We start from the raw sequence: 23,652 nt of genomic DNA, 5'->3' as shown, positions 1-23,652 counted from the left end.
GTGAAACTTTTGAACTGTGATTCATGAAGATGCAGATCACTACTTACTGCTAGTAAACTTAGCCAGGCTGGACGGGCAGGACATACTGTTTTAGTGCCACTAGTAGGTTTTTCAAAGGATATTGGTTGGAGTCCTTTGACACATTGTAAAACGTTGATCCTGAGTTAGAAAGGACCCTTCTGCTGATGCTTTGAGGGTGATTAAACTTTTCTAGGCATTTCTTCTACAGTGGTGACTTCTGTAGTGGAGACTTCTAAATTCTTTAGTTTCCTGGTTCTCAACCTACTGTTTTAATCATATGGGCAGCCATATGTGAACTATGATATAGTTTGTGACTAGTAGTAGAACCATCTTGAAATGTGTTTTCTGAACTTCAAAATCAAACTCCCAAGTTTTCAAAATCGTTTGTCAACAGTTCAGAGGCTATTCAAAGTGTAAACCAGTCAGTTGCAGAATGTGTTTCCCAGGGTGTTGGAAGGACACTAAATATCGAATCATTTACTTGAAGATCCATCGACTTAGGCTAAGTGAGCTTGTTTTGGTTTTATGTGCTTTGAATAAAATACAACTGGCAATTGTAAATAACTTCCTGGAGATAGTTTGGTCGAAGTCTTTCTGTCAGTGTAACCAACCAAAATATTAACCAGCACAGTGAGAATCACAGTTGTTAGGCAATATATTTCTTGTGCTCTAGTCATAACTTCGTTTGTTTCTTAACGGAGCAGAAATACTGTGTTGATTAGGCAAATTATCTACCTCATTAGTAATCTTCATTGGCTTCTAAAAATGGGGACTGCTTACACAGAGGATATTCGTTAGCTGTTTGGTGGTTTAGACATGAGATTTCACTAACTTCGCTACAGAAATGATAAAATAAGAATGGTTTAGCCTGGAAAGCCACAAGGGCTGGGGCTCCTACAGACTGCTAAACTCGTAGTCATAGGGCATGAGTGTACTCCTCTGCTTGACTGAAAATAAGGAAAGTGCAAGAGAAAGTGTTCATGGTGTTGGCACTGCCAGAAAAGGTGAGCTGCTTTCCCTGTTTTCTCTGGGAAGGAGGAGGAGAGAAGTGATGGGTTAAAGAAAGTGTCCTGTAGTGATCCATCACTTGGTGTTTGCAGTCTATTCAGTGTGATCCATGTGAATCTACTGAGGTTTCTAGTTTAGGGCATCAGATACCTTTTAGTTTATTTACATAATAGTTCCCAGTACATTGTTGAAACTAATACTTTTCAAGATGTTAAAACTTGTATTGGAATTTTGTTGAAACCATTGTTTTTCTGTAGAATGACTTTCCTTCCTTCCTTGCCTGCAGCTGTGTTGTCTGTAGAAAGTCTTGTGTGAGGAGCTCCAATGTATTGGCAAAAATACAGTTTGAAACTAGTTGATTTGGCATTCAGAGGACCCTTTTTTGTTGAGCTAGGACTAACAACTTCACAACTATGAAGTGATTCCAGGGCTCTTGGAAGTGTTTCTGACTGTTACAGCAATGATTACAATTGTAGTATACTTCATGCAGGCAAAGGCATATGTCCTATATTTTGAGAGTATATGAGTCATTGTCTCCAAAATTTTGGTGAGAAGGGCAGCTGACAGCTATTCTTGACCTGAGTTTTCAAGAGAGGATAGAACAAACGCAATGTGATGGATTGATGTGCCCTATATTTGGAGAAGTTGTAATTTCCATTTAACTATATCAAATTGTGAAGAGGACGAAATTAAGTAGCTGTCTTTATCTGCATGCTTTATCTGTATGCTAGCTACCTAAATAGTGATTTTTAATTATACATAATAATAACAGTAGCCAGTGTCTGAGGAAAGAGGAGAACAGGGACAGGACTTGATTAATGCAAAATTTAATGAAACTCCTGTTCCCGTGCAACAAGAAGAGATCTATGTTGACGATCCAGTAATTTCTGCTTTGCCCTTTGGATGATGTGTCCATATACTTATAACATACATACAGTCTGCTTCTGTAGCAGCAGCTTACACTTTCTGTGAATTAAAGCAATTTGCCTTCTACACAGATAGTATATTACATGGGTTTAATTTTACAATCCATCCAGTCTTAGACACGTAATAATGTCAAGTAACATTAAATGTTTCTGGGATAATTTCCATTGCTGCAGCCTTTCCTTATTTATCAGGTGACAGTCTTCGTCCACTCCCACCAAACTTCTCTAACCTGTTACTGACATCACTGCAGTGCTGAGCAGACATAAGCTACCTTAGTGTCTCAAGGAACACGTGTAGCATTGGCACATGTTATGTGCTGTACTTAGTTTTCAAAAGTTTGAGTGTTGTTTTGCTTGATGAAATGGTGTTAATCAGCCTTAATGATAGTTTAGCAATTTTGTCTTTCATGCTGATATGTACAATTTAATTCTTATTATTGATTGTTAGCTAACATCAAATACATCAGGCATCTCCATTAGGCTTGAAAACACTAGTTTAGGCCTCCTGGTAGGAGGAGGACTCGAATGATGGCTTCTACTATGGGAATAAAATGGTTGTAGTTGTTGATGGGATGTATATATTTTGGTTGTTTGTTTTTTAATGTAGGAAATATAAAAGTCTGCTGAAAGTTGTAGTAGCTAAAATGATCATTTCAAGAAGTAAAAGATTTTGCTGAAGTGTTACATTACTTTTGGGAACAGATATTAAAGGTCTTTTATAAAAGCTGTTTTCTAATTGGATCTTCCTTTTTGTCTTCCCCTTTATAGCTAAACCAGGTGGACGGGTGAAATGTCAGTATATTTCTGCTGTGGATAAAGTGATCTTTGTGGATGATTATGCGGTAGGATGTAGGAAAGATCTCAATGGCATCTTACTGTTGGACACAGCTCTGCAAACGCCTGTTTCAAAACAAGATGACGTGGTTCAGCTTGAATTGCCGGTTACAGAGGTAAGGGGGGGGGGGGGGGGGGGGAGAGTATGTAAATAACTCTGTCAGAAATACTGAAACAAGATGTTTGACCCTGAGTTTCTAGTGGGATATTAACGACATGTAATGGAAAAGTTTCTTAGTTACTAGCTGTCATAGGGCAATAGCTTTTTGCAGTTATCTGTATCTCAAGCAAACAAGAGCTTGCCTCATCAAGAGCACAGTATTTCGAATGAAGGAACTTTTTAGTGACCAGAAGAAAGGACTCATTTACAGAGCTTTGTCAGTGCTTATGTATGGAATCTATATGCACTTCTAGAATTTAGTCTGGGCTGCTAGGCATCCTTGAATTTTTTTGTTTTGGGCTTTCAGTGAAAAAAAGACAATTAAAATCAGCTAATATGGTGTTGCTACATATGAAGAATTAGTGCTGGAATCTAACTTTTCTAGCTGGGTTAGCTCGCCTAATGAAAGGCTTTTCCCTGCAGACCTGGCTTCCCATTTACATTTGGACTATCGCAGCTGTAACAGGATTCCTCCTGGTTTGAGACAATATAACCAAACATTTACTATCACTTTAAGGGAATCTAATGTATACATTTTTGCTTAAAGTGTAATTCTTAGGATCTTGTTGCATTGGTTTATCTTCAGCTAGCATAGCATTTATTAGGTGAGGTATCATGTACATTCTTATTTTTAAATATTGCCTAACACAAGATAGCTAACAATTGCCTTTATTTTAAGGCACTTGGTGGTGAGGAAAGTAGCTTTCACCTTTGTAGTGGTCATGAAGTAAGAGACCTGGGAAGTAAATCTGTACAGCAGTTTTGATTACAAGGGAGATTAATTCTTTGGGAAAAGCATAGAGCATCTGCCAATGGTAATATTTAGAATAGTGCTTACAGTCGAAAAAACAAAACTGGACTACTAGATCCAGATTCTGAATCCTTAAAGCACTCTGAGAAAAGAGCACTTCCCACTCATCTCTGTGGGACATAAATTTATACTGACTGATGCATCACCAACAAAAACTTATCCTGAGGATTGATTTAAAATATTCATGTGCTGTTGGAGTATTGAATAATAGGTGCTTATTATGAAGGAAGAATGTGTGTTATATGTGAGGTTTTTAACTACTTGTCTTGAGTAGGAGTAACAGCAGTAAAATGTTGCTTCATAGAAGTCTCTAAAGAGAGCTTTCCAGGTTCCTCGGGCTTGCTGCCACTGGCATAATTTTTACACCCTTTGTGGGTAACTACAAAATCTTGGTATGTGTGGCTGAGTATGAAGAGACTGACAGAGGTCATAATTTCCTTTCATAAGTTTTGCTGTCTCTGGTTTGCAGTCTCACATGGTTCAATACAACCTATAAGTTTGTGTCAGTTTTGGCTAAAGATTCTGTGGTTCTAAAGAGTTTACAGACCCTTTCAAGGTTAAAATAGAGCACTTCTCTGTAAAGGTCCCTCCTGTAGAAAAAAATTGGAAAATATAGTTCAGTAGGAACAGATTTGGGGAATTCACGGCCAAGTCAGTGGGGTGGGAGCAAAAACATTAGCAGTCTTCAGTTCTTACTTTTAATTTTAAAGAGGAGGTACTCAGACCTCAGAAAATTTTAGTAAATTTTAAGCAAATATCTTACAAATGCATCAGTCCACCTCTTTCATCATAGGAAGGTCAAGAACCTTTATCCAAGCAAGAGCCTTGATGTTTTGTTATTCTCTAGAAGTTTTCTACAAATTTTTGCACTTAATTTAAGTAGTCTTTTTATATGATTGATCTACTGGTAATGCAATGCATCTTCATGCATTTCTAATAGGCAGCATTGACAAGTTGTGATGCAGCTTCTATGCTGTTTTGACTTCCTCGATTTATGAACTTCCACAATCTATTGTTATTCTTCTGTCACCTGCAAGAGAGTTGGGAAGTATGAGATGCCACAAGAATTGTAATTGTCTTTTTATTGAAATCTGAGAAACAGATACAGCCTTAGGTAGGGGACTGATTTGCCTTATTTCTGTCTGTCTTCCCCTGAACTTCCCAAGGTCATAACGAAGTAGCCATTTGGCCCATTCTGTTTGGAGCAGTTTGTGGCTCTTTAAAGGACTGGCTGGCCGTTGCACTTGGGAAGTATTTCCCTGTGTTTGTAACTTGAACAACACCACCTAACAACAGATGGAGAATTCTCTGTCCTTTGCACATAAAGCATACCTTTAAATCTTACCTGTCAACATGAAGTTAGCAGACAGAGGGACAAGCTAGAAACAGATGGGACTTGGAAGAAAAAAGTCTATAAATGGATGTTTATAGTGTTCTTTTCTAGATGCATTATTTCTGAGTTTTAAGAATTTCTAGATTCTAAACTAGCCTGGTTTTTTCTGCCTCATTTTTCAGTTTCATTATACTAGCACTGTAAGTAATTTATCTCTAATTTTGTTGCAACGCTGTTTTCCTCGTTTTTTAAGATGCAAAGCTACTCAGAAAAATGTCAAGACTTTGTTCTTGGTCTTGCTTTTTGTCCCTAAAGCTGAATGAATCCTTTTGAAGGGAAAGCATTGGGCAATAGATGTCTCCTTTTTACTTGGCTTTGATATATGTACAGTTTTAAATGTTTATATGACTGACTTGTTTAACATTGCCCTTGAGGAAACTTGTAGTAATTACTGTCACAATTGCTGAAGTTTATCCATTGATTGGCCTACAAAGTAAAATTTGGAACTGCTTACTCAACTCTGGGTCTTTTATGGGAATTTTGCTGATATAATATATGATAAAGTAGGATATGACAAATTACTTTTCCTGGAGCAATGGAACAGGTGTAATTCTAGTCTGTAGCTCTTTAACGTGGATGACAACTTTTCTTGCACATCTGCATTTTAGGCTCAGCAGCTGTTATCTGCTTGCATAGAAAAAGTAGATGTTTCTAGCACAGAGGGATATGACTTGTTCATCACACAACTGAAGGATGGTTTAAAAAATACCTCACACGAAACAGCAGCAAATCATAAAGTTGCAAAGGTAAGAATTTGTACTGTCTAACATGGATTCCCAAGTCTAATTTGCTTGGCAACAATTATTGAAGCATACAAAATGCTTGACTTAGAGTGGTGGATTTTGTTTGAAGAGGATGGAATATATTATGTGTTCCTTAATTCTTCTGTGTGAAGTTTCACTTATTAAGAGAACAAACAAGGTTAGTTTCTTGCTGATAAATCCAACTAATAAACCCCACTGAGCTTAAAATCTGAAGTTACTGACTTTCCTTGCATTATATTCATGTTGCTTTTCTGTGTCTATTCTTGTATTATTTCTTGAAATCAAGAGAGGGTGCAAGATGTGCATTTGTTTCTGCTTTTGACACTTTTGTGATCTATTTGTTGTTTAGATGTTAAAATTTTAAAATATAAACTAGGCACTTTTTTTCTTAATTTAGTGGGCAACGGTTACGTTCCACCTTCCTCATCATGTTTTGAAGTCTGTCGCCAGTGCCATTGTAAATGAACTCAAGAAGATAAATCAAAATATTGCTGCCTTACCTGTAGCATCCTCTGTGATGGATAGGTTATCTTACCTCTTACCCAGCGCACGACCAGAACTTGGTGTGGGACCTGGTCGATCTGTGGACAGGTATATTAAGACAAAATAAGTGATAAAGTTGACCCCTTAGTTATATCAGAATAAACTTTTAGATGACTTTAATTAATTTGCCAAAGGAATTAGTCCTATTCTATACTTTCTTGCTCTTACACATACTGTTAATTAACTGTTTAATGCACAATGTGCAGTACATATTACTAAACTTAGAGAAACCTTTATGGGTGCCACAAGACTGGTTTTTTGGGGTTCCGACTTTAATGCCAGGCAAATTGAGTTCACTTTGCTCTTAATCCCAACATATACCTTCAGAAAGGTAACAGTTGCAGCCCTAAATATAGGTCCCTAGGTGATATTGTAACACGTTAATATGATATGTTCACCTAGGCTTTACTCTTCATCATGTTTGATTATGGGTTTTACCTGAACAGTCAGGTGCGTATGACTAGTTAAGTTACTGGCTTTACTCAAACTGTACTGAAACCTTACTGAGACTGCAATGTTGAGATGTTCAGAAACTGCATAGCTTTAAGAGCATATGTTTGCCTCTTCAGAAAGCAAAGAGAGCGCTCATTTGTCTACCAAAGATAAAGCATACATACTGTGCTGCATCATGAAATCAATTCCTTTTCCTTCATACAAGAAAGAGTTATGCCTATATTTTGTGTTTTAGGAGTTTAGGAAGTTGTTACCTTTGCAGAATATATGTATGCTGCTTCTGAACTCTCTAGTCATCTGCTATATGTTTGGGATCAGAAAATTTTACCTGAGACTGTTGCTTCATCTCTTTCTGATCCAACCGATAATGTGTACACAAGCGAGTAGCCCATTATTTTAGCCTTCATAAGCCCAGACTAGTTAGAATACTGATAAATCTAAGTCTATAAATTCATTCCTTCTTGAAAGTTTCTATACAAATATCATTTTGCAAGCATGTTATCATTTCTTGCAGCTCTAATAAAATTGATTTCATCTCTTATTTCACCTGCCCAAGCCTCCAGGTCTACCATATTGTATTTTTGATTAGAGCTCTCCGAGATCTGTCTCTTAAGATGGTATAATGTCAAGTTAAGACAGCCCTTATGTGGGTGTTGCAAGAAAGTTTGCTTCCTTGGTAGGAAATGTTTAATATATGTTTTCTCTTTATAAGACAGCAAAAATCTCCTGAAACTCAGGGGCAGAAACAAGTGAGGCACTTTTCTGTTTAGTAGCACTAGTTCTTGGGATGATACTGGAGAAGAAAATTCTGTCAAGAAAAAAGAAAAGCTGATAGTTGTTTCTTATGTACTATTTCAGATAAGGGACATGCACTGAGTGAAGCTGGAAAAGAGGGGAGCTTCTTTTCTCTGTAGATATTGAGTTGCAGAGGAGTTCATATTTTGTGACCTAGTAGCTTATAATTTTTAAGTATTATAGTATGCAGTGAGGGACGAATGTTGGGAGGTTTGTACCACATATTCAGTTAGGCCTAAAATACTGCTTTGGAGTATTTTTAAATATGCATATTCATATCTGTTCAACTAATAAAGCCAAATTTTTGCAGTAGTTGTCATGTTCAAAAAAATAATTCTCTAGCAGTTCTATTGGGCTAGATTCTGCATTTTCCCTAAATGCAGAGTGGTTTTGGCTATCTGATGCTTTTCTGCAGTTAGACCAAATAGGCTACCTGGAAGCTTATTTTATTACCCTTGCTTTTAAGGCCTGTAGGTTGTTGTATTGCTTTTGGTCTTTTGCTGAGGATGTACTTCAGGCACCCAAGTGAGAGAACTTTGTAACTTTTCTGTAATTGTTAATGATGGTTATCTGTAACTTATACTTAAAACTATCTGTGGTATTTCTAATGGTTACTAAAGCATTGAAAATATCTCATAAATAGTTTACTTTTTTTATTCTAAGTGGCAGTTTTGATTAATGTAGAATTTTTCACCTTTCTAGGTCTTTGATGTATAGTGAAGCTAACAGACGGGAGACTTTCACTTCATGGCCTCATGTGGGTTATAGGTGGGCACAGCCAGATCCTATGGCTCAAGCTGGGTTCTATCACCAGGTAAAAGGTTTACTTGTTCTTAGTATTTGTCCAGTAGTTGAAGGTTTGGGGAGCAGGGGAAAAAGTTTCATTATGTTTTTTGAATCATTGAAGGAATCCATTTAAAAAACCAAACTAAAACAAAAAAGTTTGTCATTCAGCTCTTTTCTTTCTTTCTTTTTTTAAATTTTATGTTTTTTCCATGCCTTGAGGTTGCTTCTTTTTTTTGTACAGATCACAGAAAATACTGTTCTGAACTTCAGCATATAAAACACTTTTAAGTATCAAATTGATCTGAGTTAAACAGCAATAATAAAGATCAAGTTGGTTGTTTCATAGAGTCTCTTTGTCCTTGTTAGATTGTTGAGTAAATGTCCTTACTTTTTATATTAAAAGTAAAGCAAAAAAAGCAATAAGCTTGACATTGAGTTCTCTAACTATACTTTTCTTTAGTGGGACTTAAACTGTATTGTAACAAACAATGCTCCTAGATCACATTACTAAATTATTAAGCTTAGTGACTAAATACAACCTCAAGATTTTATTCCACTACTTTTGCTTATTTCCATTTTTCATTCTTTGAAATGATTTCTACTATAAAAAAATTATTTATGGTATGGATTTAGATAATGATGGCTAGGCAGTGCATGTCGTTTGACATCAATATTGTCTGTCTCATGTCACCTGCAAAGCCTGACAGGTGCAAGTGAGTAAAGCTTTTGGAGGACTTAAGCTTGTTCAGGAGGAGAAATGCAGAGAATTCATATGTTAGAATTACATCTGCATATTCCCAAGCATATCTTGGTGACTTGAAATGTGGTCATAAAATGCAAAATTTTAAGAGAATGGAAGTTTCCATTCTTTTTCCTCTGTCACTTCAGCTAGTAGTAACTGTTCTTTGCAGAGGAGTGATATAGAATGCTTTAAATTCCAGCAGACATAATTATATTCCTTCAGGCATAATAAGAAATAGTTGTTTAACCTGTTTTTCCAAGCATGTACACTTATTCTGCTGAGGTTCTAAATTTTTTGAACTTCATGAACGTTTTTTCTTTGGAAAAAGTCTTAGCAGAGATGCTGAGTTCTTTTCTACGTCTATATGGTTTTTATCCAGTGGCTTGCACAGGTGTTGGTTCTGAATCTCTTCTATAGTAATGTGGTGCATCCTTTTTTTCCAAATGTGAAATAATTCCACTTTATAGTATGTAATTTGTTGCCTTTTATACATTTGATGTGGTGCTTTGCTATGCCACTAGAAGCAGGAGAGGACTTGATCACCTAGTTGAAGTAGTGCATAGCTATATAAATTTCAAGTGTTTCTTCTTATTTTTATAGCCTGCTTCATCAGGAGATGACAGAGCCATGTGCTTTACCTGTAGTGTGTGTTTGGTATGCTGGGAGCCTACAGATGAACCTTGGTAAGTTTAATGATGTTTGGAGTAGACTTAATTTTGTGCTAAAGAGGTTAGAAATCTTTGGAGGACAAAGATCAACATTATCTTGATGGGATTTCTGGTGAGTTTAGGGAGTGTCACTGACAAGAATGGATTTCCAGAATGATTCTGTGGGACAAACCACAAAATAATTCCCTGTACTATGTCAAATTTCTGTATAATATTAAACCCAAGAAATTGTAGTCAGTTTTGTTTCTTAATTCTGATTTCCTATTTCACTGCAAATTGTTCCATGGCAAAGATGACAGCCAATATTTCTTTGCAGGGATCTAAACTCAGTCTTCTGTATGATTGTGACTAGAACACATCTTTTTCTAAGTTCTTAAACTGCAACAGCCATGCAGTTCATATTTGTGGTTTTTGTGAAGTTGCGAGATCCATTACTAGTTTCCTGAATCAGCTAAAATTGTGCATAGTGACAGAAATGCAGGACCTTATATTGATTTTAAAAGAGTTCTTAATGTAATTTTTGTCTTGATTATTTGGTAACTTGTAATGTTATTAGAACACATCAGATTCCTGGCTTGCTGGAAACTATACTTAGTAACGTTATTTTCATAGTCCTTGTCTTCTCCTTTCCCTTGTTAGGTTCCAGACATTTTGTAGTAGTGTAATTGCTCTTTGCCATGTCGCTGCCTTAGGTTTATATTGAAATTAGAAGGTTTTTTTCTTGGTCAATGTGTCATTCAGGACTCTTTCCAATTTTTATTTTTGTAAGTGTGGATGTAGAACTAAAGACAGGACATTGCTTCATCTTATTAAGGTTACTTATAATAATATATCTCATAACAGTGGAATCGTAATGTGCATTCTGTAGAATTTAATCCGTACTTTTCTTCATGAGGACATGATGGGCTACTGCCTATAGAACAATTTTTTTTTTAAATGGACTAATTATATTAAGAGCACTGTGTAGATTCCTCCATTTGAATATGAATCTCCATTAAGTGATCAAAGGCTTTAATGCAGTCTGCTATTGAGAAACAGCAGGGAAAGCTGTGTTGGTAACTTCAGAACTCTCTTGCATGACTGACTGCAATGCAGTTCAAACAGTTCAGTTTCAGCTTTACTTCAAGGGCTGAGTTTGTATATGCTGTGTATGTTTTTCAAGTAAGTAATCAATGTTTGCTATGTTTGTTTTTAATATGAAAAGGTCTGAACATGAGAGACATTCCCCAAACTGCCCATTTGTCAAGGGTGAGCACACTCAGAATGTACCTCTTTCAGTCACACTGGCAACAAGTCCAGCACAATTTCCCTGCACAGATGGCACTGACAGAATAGCCTGCTTTGGATCTGGAAGTTGCCCTCATTTTCTAGCTGCTGCAACAAAACGAGGGAAGATCTGCATATGGGATGTTTCCAAACTTATGAAGGTATACAATATAAACAATGAGTTTTTATTAACTAATTACTGATTAAGCCTATCTTGATTTAAATCAAAGGTGTTTTCTGTTTTTTGTTATTTCTCAGGTCCACTTAAAATTTGAGATCAATGCATATGATCCGGCTATTGTGCAGCAACTTATGTTATCAGGAGAACAGAGCTCAGGGGTTGACTCAAGGAGACCAACATTAGCATGGCTAGAAGATTCATCTAGTTGCTCAGATATACCAAAATTAGAAGGAGACAGGTATGCTGATCTATGAAATTAGAAATATGAAATGCTGCTGTGTAACTGGGAAATGCTGTTTAGTTAAGTCATGCTTTGTGAAACATAAGATTGGTAAGTTATTTTTTTTTCACACAATTCAACACTTAAAAAACAATAATCTAGATTTCTATCTTTAAAGCCAGTTCCATTGTATTCCTGCTGTTTCAGTTTTTATTGTCCACTGACAGAGAGATACCAGATCTCTTTGCTGCCCTGTGCTGATGTCCCAGAGGCAGAGAAAAAAGAGAAAGCAATATAAGTTTTGGAACAGCTTTTCAGTTTAGTTATGGATTATGCATTTCAGGTTTTGAAAGTAAAGGCTACTCGTGGACTTCTGGAACATGCTTTTCTCTGATTGCTTCTCTGTAATTTCTGGTTATGTCATTCTGAAAATAAATGACGTGGATGTGCTAGGAATTGCTTTCATTTTGTATCTTTAATACATGCATACAGACTCTAAATAATTAGACAGTCCTGTCACAAGCTTTTAGATAAGCTAGAGGGTATGCCAGTGCTTAGAAAGTGTCGTGTGAGAAAAAGCAGTATTCTTTCATTTATGCTTCTTACAGTCTATACTGAAAACTCCTTTTTCATATTACCAAAACTCAAACAAAAGAGTGAATAATTGTTGGGAAACTTAGGACAAAAGGTGTTTGGGGAGTCTTGCTAGTTTTCTGATTGTTTATTCTTAAACTTCAGCATCATGGAAAGTAACAGCACTGCTACATGCACAGGAAAGTAAGTCTTTGGTTTTAAGTTTGGTGTGATTCCTATAGTACTGCATAGCAAATATGAAGCTTGCCCTCCTGAAGAGGGTATGTAGAAACATGGACAACATCAGTGTGGGGCCTAACAACGGCTGGGGCCTAGACTTGTACTGTAGCTTTAGGGCTGTAAACTCCTTGAGAGTCAAAGAAGTAAGCCAATTTTAAGAGCTGGTTAAAGGATAGTACAATCATACTGCTCAGAACTAAGTGTCTTTCACTTAATCTCTATGACATTTACTATCACTTTCCCACTCAAGGGGAGACTGGATGAGAATTGAATTGTCACTGTCTTGTTATGAAGTGAAGGTTGATCAGGTTTGAGCCAAAAAAGATCTATTTCTTGGGCATGAGGAGGACACATCCAGTTTGTTGAAATTTGGGAATCCTGCTTGGTACCGAGTAGTTATACCTGAAGCTGCAAAGGCATTACTACTGTTCTTGTGTGTAAAGAGCCTGTAATAGGAAATTGTTTCTTCTATTGGAAAAGTGAGATGTGTAAAATCTTCATATATTCTTAGAACTACTGAAGGGCCTATTTCTCTTGAAGAGGTATCTTGAACAGAATCTGCTTTTATGAAAAAAAAAAAAAAACCAAACCAAAAAAACCCCCAAGATTCATCTGGTAGTATTTTTAAAAGCAACACATTGTTCATACACCCTTTCTGTACTAGCTACAGAATTGCTTTGGTAGAATTAAAGACCAGTCTGGCAGCTCCACCTTTCAGAGACTATTTTGAGGAACTTTGAAGAAGGTGCCATCAGTTCTTAGAGGTTTTGATTGTTTGGTTTTGTTTTTCTTGGAAAGATTCCTGAGAACAGGCTTTCATTTTAATTCCATTTATGTCTGGATTGTTGGGAATACAATAATAGAATGAGGCAAATGGAAAGCTGGTCTACTGGTTTGATGACAGAGGGAAAAGAATCTTTATATTGTTAGTGTCAGTGACCAACTCATTAATGGATGTACAGTGCTGAACAAAAGAAGTCCCAGGTTATAATACACTTGTAATTTTTACTAAATTTTTTAAAAAATTTAAGTAAAAATAAGAATACAGCTACAGTGTACATGGTGTCATTCATACTTTTTTTTTTTTCAGTGATGACCTACTGGAGGATTCAGATAGTGAAGAGCATTCCAGATCGGAATCTGTGACAGGTAGGTTATGTCTGATCCATGTAATAGTTTAGAGGTCGGGAGGGAAATAGTTCTTCTCAGGCTTTTGAAAAAGCCCTGTCAAAACCAATGATATTATGTTCACTGTATTAGAAAAAAGAAAAAAGATTGACCTTGAAAGCAATGCCAATATTTAAGTCACTGTTTGTATGGTGGAGAGATTACATACAGGAAAAAAGAAAACCCCTACTTTGTTGGTTAATAAATGTCTTATTTGACAGCAAGCATTGCTTATCTTTGGTGTCAATAAAACACAAAATCCAAGTTAAAAGAACTTACTTAGAATGGGAACAAGTTACAGCTGTACAAAACCCTTTAAATTCAGGGGATTGCCAGACAGAGTTCCTGTATCTTGTTTGATTACCTGTGGGTATGCACTTTGATACAGTATTTCTCTTCCTGAATAAAGATTTCATATGGAAGCAGAACAGTGCTATGCATGGTGTTCTTGTGTTATTTTCTTAGAGGTTGAATCAGAAATTTTGGTGGGAGGGAGGATTACATGCTTGTTTTCCATAATCCAGTTTACATCTTTGAGTAAGGATTAGCAAGTGCGGAAAAAAAGAACATGTGCATGTGCATACACACAAGGAAATAGACTTGAGATGTAAAAAGGATTTTTTTCAACAAAAGTATTAGCAAAGGTGGTGCTCTGTCATTTATGCTTAAGTCACCTCTTAATCTGGGTTTATACAGTGTCCTTTATAATCTTTTAAATCTATACATTACTTAGTTGAACTCTTCTGATTAATTGTTATTCCTGTTTAATTTGATCAGGCTATGTCTTTTAAGTTTTTACTGGGTTTTGTTTTATAATAGCTTGGAGTTCTTTCTACTAGGTGGTCTGCTACATGGTGGGAAGTGTCAAGTTTTAGTGTGAAATGACATGTTTTTCAACTAAAATTGGAGAATGAATCTGCAGAACTGTAGATTTTTGATGGTACTGGATTGTCTAGGAAGGAAGGAAAATAATAGGTGGCAGAACATGAATTGAGTTGATTACATTAGTTGGATTTCAGTATGGTTGTCTAGCCTAAGTAGAATAATAGATAGAAAGATAATGCTGTTTACTGGGAGACTTGTTACAAAGGCTAATGTCCTGTTCTCTTTACTTTCACTCTTGTTGGTAAAATTAGGAGAACCATTAGTCTATGTGGAAGGAATGTTTCTGGGCCTTTTCTATTGTTTCTTGACTATGAAATCTTGAACATATGGAATGTTTTAACATTCTGAAACTGTAGAGCAGTGACTTTTTGTTGCTTAATTACAAGGATAAGTCTGTAATATATGCAATATGATTCCTTTTTTTTTTGAACATATATTACGTTAAACATTTTTGTTTTAAAGGGCATACATCACAAAAAGAAACTATGGAAGTCAGCCTTGATATAACAGCTCTCAGCATTCTTCAGCAACCTGAAAAACTTCAGTGGGAAATTGTTGCAAATGTTCTGGAAGACACGGTTAAGGATCTAGAAGAACTTGGGGCAAATCCCTGTTTGGCCAACTGTAAGAGTGAAAAGATGAAGGAAAAACATCTAGAACAACACAACATTCCCTTTCCTTGTTTATTAGCTGGAGGTCTATTAACATACAAATCACCTGCTACCTCTCCTGTTAGCAGTAACTCTCAGAGGTCACTGGATGGCTTAAGTAGGACTCGAGGTGAGAGTGTCTCGGAACAGGGATCAACTGACAATGAATCCTGCACTAATTCAGAACTGAATTCCCCTCTGGTAAGGAGGACTTTACCTGTATTGCTGCTATACAGCATTAAGGAGTCTGATGAAAAAGCAGGAAAACTCTTTTCACAGATGAACAATATTATGAGTAAAAGCATACATGATGATGGTTTCACAGTTCCACAGATCATTGAAATGGAGCTGGACAGTCAGGAACAGTTGCTGTTACAGGATCCACCTGTGACTTACATTCAGCAGTTTGCAGATGCTGCAGCCAACCTAACTTCTCCAGACTCGGACAAGTGGAGCTCTATGGTTCCCAAGCCTGGGACTTTGGTTCAGTGCCTGCGTCTGCCAAAGTTTGCAGAGGAGGAGAACCTGTGTGTAGATTCAATCACTCCTTGTGCAGATGGAGTTCATTTGTTAGTAGGACTGCGGACTTGTCCTGTCGAATCTCTGAGTGCAATAAATCAAGTAGAGGCCTTGAATAATTTAAATAAATTAAACTCGGCACTATGTAATAGAAGGAAGGGGGAACTAGAATCAAGTCTTGCTGTAGTGAATGGCACGAGTATTGATGTAATCCAACATGAGTCACCAGCAGATGTACCAACTCCTTTAATAATTCAACCTGAACAGAGAAGTGTTAGTGGTGGATACCTAGTACTTTATAAGATGAATTATGCCACTAGAATAGTTACTCTAGAGGAGGAACCGGTAAAAATCCAGCATATCAAAGACCCCCAAGACACAATTACCTCAATGATTTTGCTCCCACCAGATATATTGGATAATCGAGAGGATGACTGTGAGGAGCCTGCAGAGGAAATACAATTAACTTCTAAAAATGGCAGTGGGAGAGAGAGAAGATCTGAGATCTCTACTCTTGGGCACCTGGTAATAACCACTCAGGGAGGATATGTAAAAATACTAGATCTTTCAAACTTTGAAATTCTGGCCAAAGTGGAGCCACCTAAAAAAGAGGGCACTGAGGAACCAGATATGTTTGTCTCCGTGATATACTGTTCGGGCACAGACAGATTATGTGCATGCACCAAAGGTAAGACTTTTCTTTAAAATTTTTTTTTAATGCTTGATTTGACTGTATTTGGATAATATTATAGAACGTTAGAATCTAAGTTTCAAAATAGTAATAGGCAAATTCCATTGAATTTATGTACAGTTTAATTCTGTTCTAGGGACCATGGACTCTAGTTAATTCCTCATCTTAAATGTAGATTTTAATCTCTAAAGAAATTTATTCTTGTAGAGGCACAGATTTTCTTAAATCTAAAACAAATACAGGTAATTCTTGTATGTAATTATTTCTGTGCTAGAGATCCACATTTTGGAAAAATGCCTCCTGTCTGTAATTGGCCATATTCAAGAGGGTAGAGAAGATAATGCTTTTACACCTTATTCGAGTGGTCAGTTTTATCTTCTTTCAGATAGGGCTGCTGGTTCTGCTTCAGCCTTTTGCAATTGATATTACGCTTTCTTGAGCATGAGAGCCAGATGATCCATGCAGGATTCTTAAATCTTTTTCAAAATGAACACAAGATGTTTTGGGGGAAGGAGGCAGGTAGGAGGGGAGTGTAACTCCAGTCCAGGCAACTGCTACTTCACAGAAGTGCCTAGACCACCAGACACCTCCCCTCTTCCTTGCATTATATTGGGGCAGTGGAAACAGCTCTGGCTGTCACCCAGCTGAGTTCCTCCATGCACCAATGTCTCAGTTCTCCTGCACTTGAATGCAGCTCTGGTGGAAACGCTTAGCCTCTCAGAGGGGCTAAGCTGATGGGATGGTTCACACATTTCAGATGAACTTCCACCAATATCATGTTGAACTTTTATCTCTACTAGAAGAATTTAAATTGACAGATTTGCTTCTTTCATGGTGGTGTCATGTTGATTACACAGTCCTCCTATAAGGGGTTATTAAACTCATACTAGATTTACCTCTTTATTTCCAACAGATGAAGTCAAGCTTATTGTAAAAATCCCCTGTCTGTTAAGGGCCCTGTGCTTATCACTTACCCACCAAGAGTTTTAGCAGTGGAGATTTTAGATTTGCTTTTTTAGTATTGGTGAAAACTTCACATGTTAGCCAGTAGTATTTATGTTTGCAGATTCCCAGTGGAAACATTCATAGTTACTAAATTGTTCCGTTTTGGTAACTGCTTTTGAAGAAATGTCTGTTAAACTGTTTTAGATTTATTTAATAATGCATGGTTTTTGCTAGTTAAAATGGAACTCTAACTGAAAGGTTAATTGCCTTTGAAAACTGTTAGTATATCATATCCATGTCATAATGTTTTTACCTATACTTTGCTGATCAAACTGCAATCTCATTTAAAAAAACCCAAACCTTGCTAAGGTTTTTTTTCTACAGAATTGTACTACTATTCATTTCTTTCTTACATCAAATCTATTCTGTCTTGTGTTTTAAGATTAATGATAAAAGTTAAAGGGCTTATTGTTACTGTGCACGGTACTTTCCCATCCAGTGTTAGTGTGTATGGTAATTATATTCTTGTAGCACTTGATATTATCTAAACCTGTTTTGGGACTTTGAGTGTAAGATATGCAGGTCTGCTGAGTTGGGAGCATTTATTCTGTGTGTGTAGGAGTATTTGTCTCTTCTGCCTAGATAACCACCACCTCCGTTACTGACTGGAGAATACTTCATCTTCCTCATAATAGACAAGCACATCATTCTGCTTTTTCAGTAAATATCTCTGTGTTTTTTCTCTCTGAGAGTGTTATACTATCAATCTAGTAATTTACAAATAGCTTTGCTGTGACTTCTTTTGTTCTTGCTGCCTTTAAGGTGACTGGGGTTTTGTTTTTTTCTTCTGTAGTCCTATATGTGACAGGTATCCCTCTGCCCTCGTTTCCTCTTTTGAATATAGTACTTTGCTACCTCTTTGGGTTTTTTTATTCATCGATTATTCTTATCTTTAATTTACACCCACTGCAACTCTATTTGGAACTTGATTTTTCTGCTCTGCAACCAAATTAGAATGAACTTCAGAATTCATTATTTTCATTGTTTAAATGTCTTTAGAAGCTTTCAATTTTCATTCCTTTTTTAACATTTCAGTCACTTCACCTGGTATAATTTTTCTCACTTTCTCGCTTTTGAGAAATTAAGTGAAAAGCCATCACAACTATTTTGGCATCAATGTCCATTAGAAGTCTGGATTTCAGGGTCTGATACTAGATCTGTCTGAAGCCTTGCAGTCCTACTGTTTATGCCAAAATATGAAGCTTTAAAAGCATAAAACAATATTAAGAGTGACTTGATCTTAAATGTTTATAAATAACTGTACTGCATGAAATTCAGGAATACTAAAAGGAAAAGCAAATCAGAAAGATCAACTATTAATATACATTTTTTTTATCCTATATCTTATTGTACATTTGAATAACTTGATGCAAGGAATAGGTTTTACATAATTTTTGTTGTGCTGAATCATAATCATCCTTCAGTCTTTCTGCTGTAAGTGGGTAAAATTGCTTGCTTATCTGCTAGGTGGCTGAAGATACTTTTAATTATTATTTTTTCTTAAATGCAGTTTTTTTAGGCTTCTTCCAAAATCTCTATATATGCTTCTCTATATTTACTGCCACGTATGGGATGGTGCCTGCATTCTGACAGCATTAGGAAGATATGTGTTGAAAGTAGAATAGCTATATTCACTGATGTATTCAATATTAATACTTCTAGCAAGCGGCTTTTAGTGCGAAGCTGTAAGTGAAAATGTTAAGTAGAAGATTTGGAACCTACATGCACTGGAAATGCTTGGATGTTGTTGGAAAACTATTCAAGAATGTAGGCTGAGCAGTATATTCTTTCCTGTTTACTTGCTTGGATGGTGGGAGTAGGCAAAGAGGTACTTTAGTGTCTTAGTGTCTGAAAGTTTTGGATGCAGAAGAGCCCTTTTTTTTTTTTTTTTCCTGCTGTTCCTGCTTGTTGACATATTATTTTCATTGGTATATCATATAATTTTTCCCATAGCTGCCATTAAGTTATAACTGAAAAGAAACCTCTGTGTGAATGGGTGTTTCAGGTTTTGAGGGGTTTTATGTAAAGGTGTTTTAGACCTGTAGTTGACATCATCCATCTTTGAGTTTGGAATAATTTTCTTATCCTGCTTCAAAATGTTATCTCTTGGTGTCAGTTTAGGGTGCTTCTCTGTTTCTGCAAGGATTACCTAGAGGTGACCTCTGGGGGGAAGTGTGCAAGTATGCTCTTGATTCCAGTTGTTATACAAACATAGTGGACTTCAATCTCTGTATTCGGCTTTCTTCTCTTCCCCTTGGCCAAGATAGACTGTAGTTAATATCCCTCTTAGCAGTGCTTTGTGTGTTATCATATGGGGGTTTTAAATGTTTTGTCTTGTGTCATTAGTATAAAACAGCTTAAATTCTGCTTTTGTAGCATCCAAACCAAGTAAAATTCTTTATTATGAAACTATGCAGACAGATAGTGTTTTTGAATAGGGTTACAGCTGTAGGGTGGTCTTTTGATGATATTTGAAGCCTATTATCTGGTGTTTAAGAGGATCAGACATAGTTTGGTTTGGATGCATAAATTTCCAGAGCTACAATTGTCACCGCCTTCTCTATATCTCAGTTTTCATCTAATTATATTTCTTTTTTTAAATTACAGGCCTACCAAAAATCACTTAAGAAAATGGTCCACAGTATACATTTAACTTTTTTCTTTTCTTGTGTTTGGTTTGGATTGTTTCCTTAGTTTAGCTGTTCAAGTGTGTTTGCCATTCAGGCAATTCTGTTGAACTTTGCTTTAGAATATGGAATGAGGTGGAAAAATGAACATGTCTGAAGTGTTCCTTTTCTTATCTAACATAAAGGTGCAAATCTCTGCTTGTATTTTGTTTTGGCAGTTTTGAAAATTGTGCATACTTGTGTTTCTGGGAGTATTTTTTTAAAAGATCATTAAGAATTGTTTATTTTCTGTCTTTCACTGCTACTGATGTTCTGCCTTGTCAAGTTATGAACTTCAGTGTCTGAAGCTCTCTGAAGAAGTACTATCAAATAGGGAAGTGAGGTGGCATTTCAAACAAATGCTACAAAAAGTGGAAATGTTCATTCTGTTGTGGTGAAGCAGGTACTTCCCTGCCAGACTGATTGAGTAGGTGTTAAAATCTGTATGATGTGTTTGAGTGCTTGAGTTCCTTCTAGTGAGTGAAGCATTCCTGGATTATGCTCACCTGAAATTCGCAATCTTATTCTTTCACAAATGTAGTTTTTGAACGTCTGTGTTGAGTGAAGATTTTACAGTAAATCATTTCCCTGTTGGGTCTTGTTGAAAATGCTAGTATTTGTCTCTGCATTACATCTAGCAAAAAAATTTCTCAACAGAAAGTCAATTTGATTTTTTAAGAAGTGGTTCTTCAGTAGTTGCCTAAATTTAGTTATATTTTCATTTCAATTATTATTTGGAAGTAGTTTGGGGAAAAGCAGGGGGAAAAAAGAAGTTTTTCTACTTGTTTTCATTATAAGAAAGAACTCCAGTAATTTTTTTGTTCTAGCAGGTCTCTTTTATATCTATATTGCTTCAGAGCTGACAGACAAAAAGACCCAGCTCCGGTTGAAGCTCCATAATCAGCTTCTCATGCATTATCAATTCCTAGATCACATTGGATCAGTTCTTTCAGATATGGTCTATTTCTGAATTAGTCAGAGTTGGAAGCTGTACAAGAAGACCATGAACACTGAATGTAACCCATCATGTACATTTGTATCTTGCTGATTGAGGTGTCTGTTTTGTGATTATTCTTTTTTTTCATGTTCTTTTCTATATACGTAATTCTCCTAAATTCTTGTCTGCAGTGTTACATTATAACAAGAGTTTTTCTAGTTGTCCTGGTTTAACCCCAGCCAGCAACTAAGCACCACACAGCCACTTGCTCACTTCCGCCCCCCCCCCTCAGTGGGATGGGGGAGAAAATCGGGAAAAGAAGTAAAACTTGTGGGTTGAGATAAGAACAGTTTAATAGAATAGATAAAGAAGAAACTAATAATGATAATGATAACACTAATAAAGTGACAGCAGTAATGATAAAAGGGTTGGAACATACAAATGATGCACAGTGCAATTGCTCACCATCTGCTGATTGACATGCTGTTAATCCCCGACTGGTGATCTCTCCCTACCCCCCACACTCCCCAGTTATAGTTATATACTAGATGGGACATCCCATGGTATGGAATACCCTGTTGGCCAGTTTGGGTCAGCTGCCCTGGCTGTGTCCTGTGCCAACTTCTTGTGCCCCTGAAGCTTTCTTGCTGGCTGGGCATGAGAAGCTGAAAAATCCTTGACTTTAGACTAAACACTGCTTAGCAACAATTGAAAACATCAGTGTTATCAACATTCTTCTCATACTGAACTCAAAACATAGCACCTACCAGCTACTAGGAAGACAGTTAACTCTATCCCAGCTGAAACCAGGATGCTAGTCACTCCCCTTTGTTGGAGAGAGTGTTTTTTCAGACTGGAGTTTGGTATGTCAGAAGTGAGTTGTCTGTGCTAATATTTCTTGTTGCAAGCCTGGCAGAAGTGGATGGCCCCAAATCTTGTACCTTTCAGTTATAACATTTTTTGCTCGAGTTGTATATAGTGTATTAATTACTCTCTGTAGTTTTTTTCTGGTTTTGTTTGGATATCTTACTTGTCTCTACCATGTCATTAGGCTTTGTCAGCCTTGCGTGCTGGTGCATTTGAAGTTCAGGAATCAATTTAGTGTTTTCAATTTTCTGCCTTCATAGGCAATGGGGTCTAATGGGACGGGGGAGAGGTCAAGTTTTTTCCACATCAGAATTAGTGTTGATAGTGATGCTAAGAGATCACCTTCAATTCAGGATCAATTTCACTTACCCATTCAGAAGTAGAGTACTGATCAGCCTGTTTTCGAAGATCTTCAACATGGAGATTTAACAGCCTACTGACGGAATTTCTTCTACTGCTTGCTTGATGATGATTTTTATTTTTTTTTCTTCCCCTAGTGTTTAGCTGGTATCATCTTTGCTGATTGGAGTCATTACTATATTTTATGAACATGGCAAAGAGATTGCCTGAAAAAAGGAGGGGAAGACAGAGTGTCTTTGGGTACTGTCCTCCTCCAACCATTTATTTTCTTAAGCTGAATATCTCCAATCCTTTTAAACTTTTCTCAGGGGCACTGAAAGAGAACAGCCCCTTACTCTCTCCTCCCAAAAGACCTGCTTAACTCAGTCCACATGTTTCTTGGTGAGATACCCAAAATCAGGCACAGTAATCCTACAGATGTCTTTGAATGGAAGAGAAGAATTCCTTAGCAGCTCTGCAGTCTGTACATACCATGTGTGCATATACACAGTGGGATGTTTGCACTTTTGAGTAGGAAATTGAATCAGGTTTATCTTCTGACTCACGAGAGCCTCTTTTGCAGAACTGCTGGCTAGCTGATTTTTCTTCATCCCGTAATAGTGTATTTAATTATTTCTTGCTAGGCATAGTAACTTTCACTTGTCCCTATTCAATTGCATTCTATTTTTTCATAAGCTGGCATGTAATTTTACAGCTGAAATCTCCAAGAATAGCATAAATTCTGTTGGAGTGAGGTTTTGGGGAAGCTTTCTTGAGGACATTTTTCAAGTGTTCTGAACTAGTATGTTTAGAGCTACCCTTTCTCTACAGGCCAGTGGTAAGATGAGGATGACTATAAGTTGTTTACTGGGTAGTTTCCTGTGGTATGGCTTTGTTTTCTTAATTCCTTTAACTATTCAGGTATTGTTCAACTATGCTCTTGTGTTGTTATTTGCTATTGACAATTGTGTCACTCTTCCAGACTCCTGCCAGAGTGCAGGATATGTTCAGGATACTGAACATGTCAGCAGATTGGCTTTGACTGTAGTGGCCTGGTCTCTGACATGTTCTCTAAATTGTGCCAATGCTGCTTTCCTGGAACGGATAACTGTTTTGGCATAAGGAAGGTTTGGATTTATTTGGATGGATTTATGATTCTTATGTTCTGTTGTATATAACCCACCAGGTTCTCATGTCCAAGCAAATTACGGATTTTAAATACAATTCAGAATTAAATTAACAATGTTTTGAACGTGTTACCTGTTATTTTCAGGAAGTATATTGATGCTGGTTTCCAATTTATCCTTCTTTGTGATCACTGAGTAAGTCAGTGTCAGCTTTCATATTTTCTTGGTAGTGCAACAGAAGCATTTATTGCCTCTGTCAAAGTGATGCAAGCAGAGAAGTTTTCCGATAAACTATTACTTACAATGTTTGCTACCTGGCTGGCATTAGAAAGCACCAGATGAGTCACTGTTTCAGCATAGTAGTGTGTACCATAAGCAAAAAAAAAAAAAAAAGGGGGGGGGGGGGGGACCCCTT

At 36.7% G+C, this 23,652-nt stretch overlaps 1 protein-coding gene across 1 annotated transcript in view; it reads left to right on the top strand.

Annotated features, from left to right (window-relative positions):
* BIRC6 (baculoviral IAP repeat containing 6) overlaps nucleotides 1-23,652 on the top strand; it is a 177,007-nt gene that overhangs the window by 3,825 nt on the left and 149,530 nt on the right. Inside the window, exons 2-10 of the mRNA XM_010581233.1 lie at nucleotides 2,724-2,905; nucleotides 5,762-5,899; nucleotides 6,315-6,508; nucleotides 8,411-8,522; nucleotides 9,837-9,919; nucleotides 11,109-11,331; nucleotides 11,429-11,589; nucleotides 13,475-13,533; nucleotides 14,899-16,293. Of these exons, the coding sequence (XP_010579535.1) occupies nucleotides 6,435-6,508; nucleotides 8,411-8,522; nucleotides 9,837-9,919; nucleotides 11,109-11,331; nucleotides 11,429-11,589; nucleotides 13,475-13,533; nucleotides 14,899-16,293 (2,107 nt within the window). The 5' untranslated portion in view covers nucleotides 2,724-2,905; nucleotides 5,762-5,899; nucleotides 6,315-6,434. The remainder of the gene's footprint in view (nucleotides 1-2,723; nucleotides 2,906-5,761; nucleotides 5,900-6,314; nucleotides 6,509-8,410; nucleotides 8,523-9,836; nucleotides 9,920-11,108; nucleotides 11,332-11,428; nucleotides 11,590-13,474; nucleotides 13,534-14,898; nucleotides 16,294-23,652) is intronic.

The sequence above is a fragment of the Haliaeetus leucocephalus genome, unplaced genomic scaffold (assembly GCF_000737465.1).
Source record: "Haliaeetus leucocephalus isolate CR32 unplaced genomic scaffold, Haliaeetus_leucocephalus-4.0 Scaffold752, whole genome shotgun sequence".
In the NCBI taxonomy this organism is placed as follows: Eukaryota; Metazoa; Chordata; class Aves; order Accipitriformes; family Accipitridae; genus Haliaeetus; species Haliaeetus leucocephalus.
Note: the sequence above shows the minus strand (reverse complement) of the source record. Positions and strands in the feature narration are given on the sequence as shown.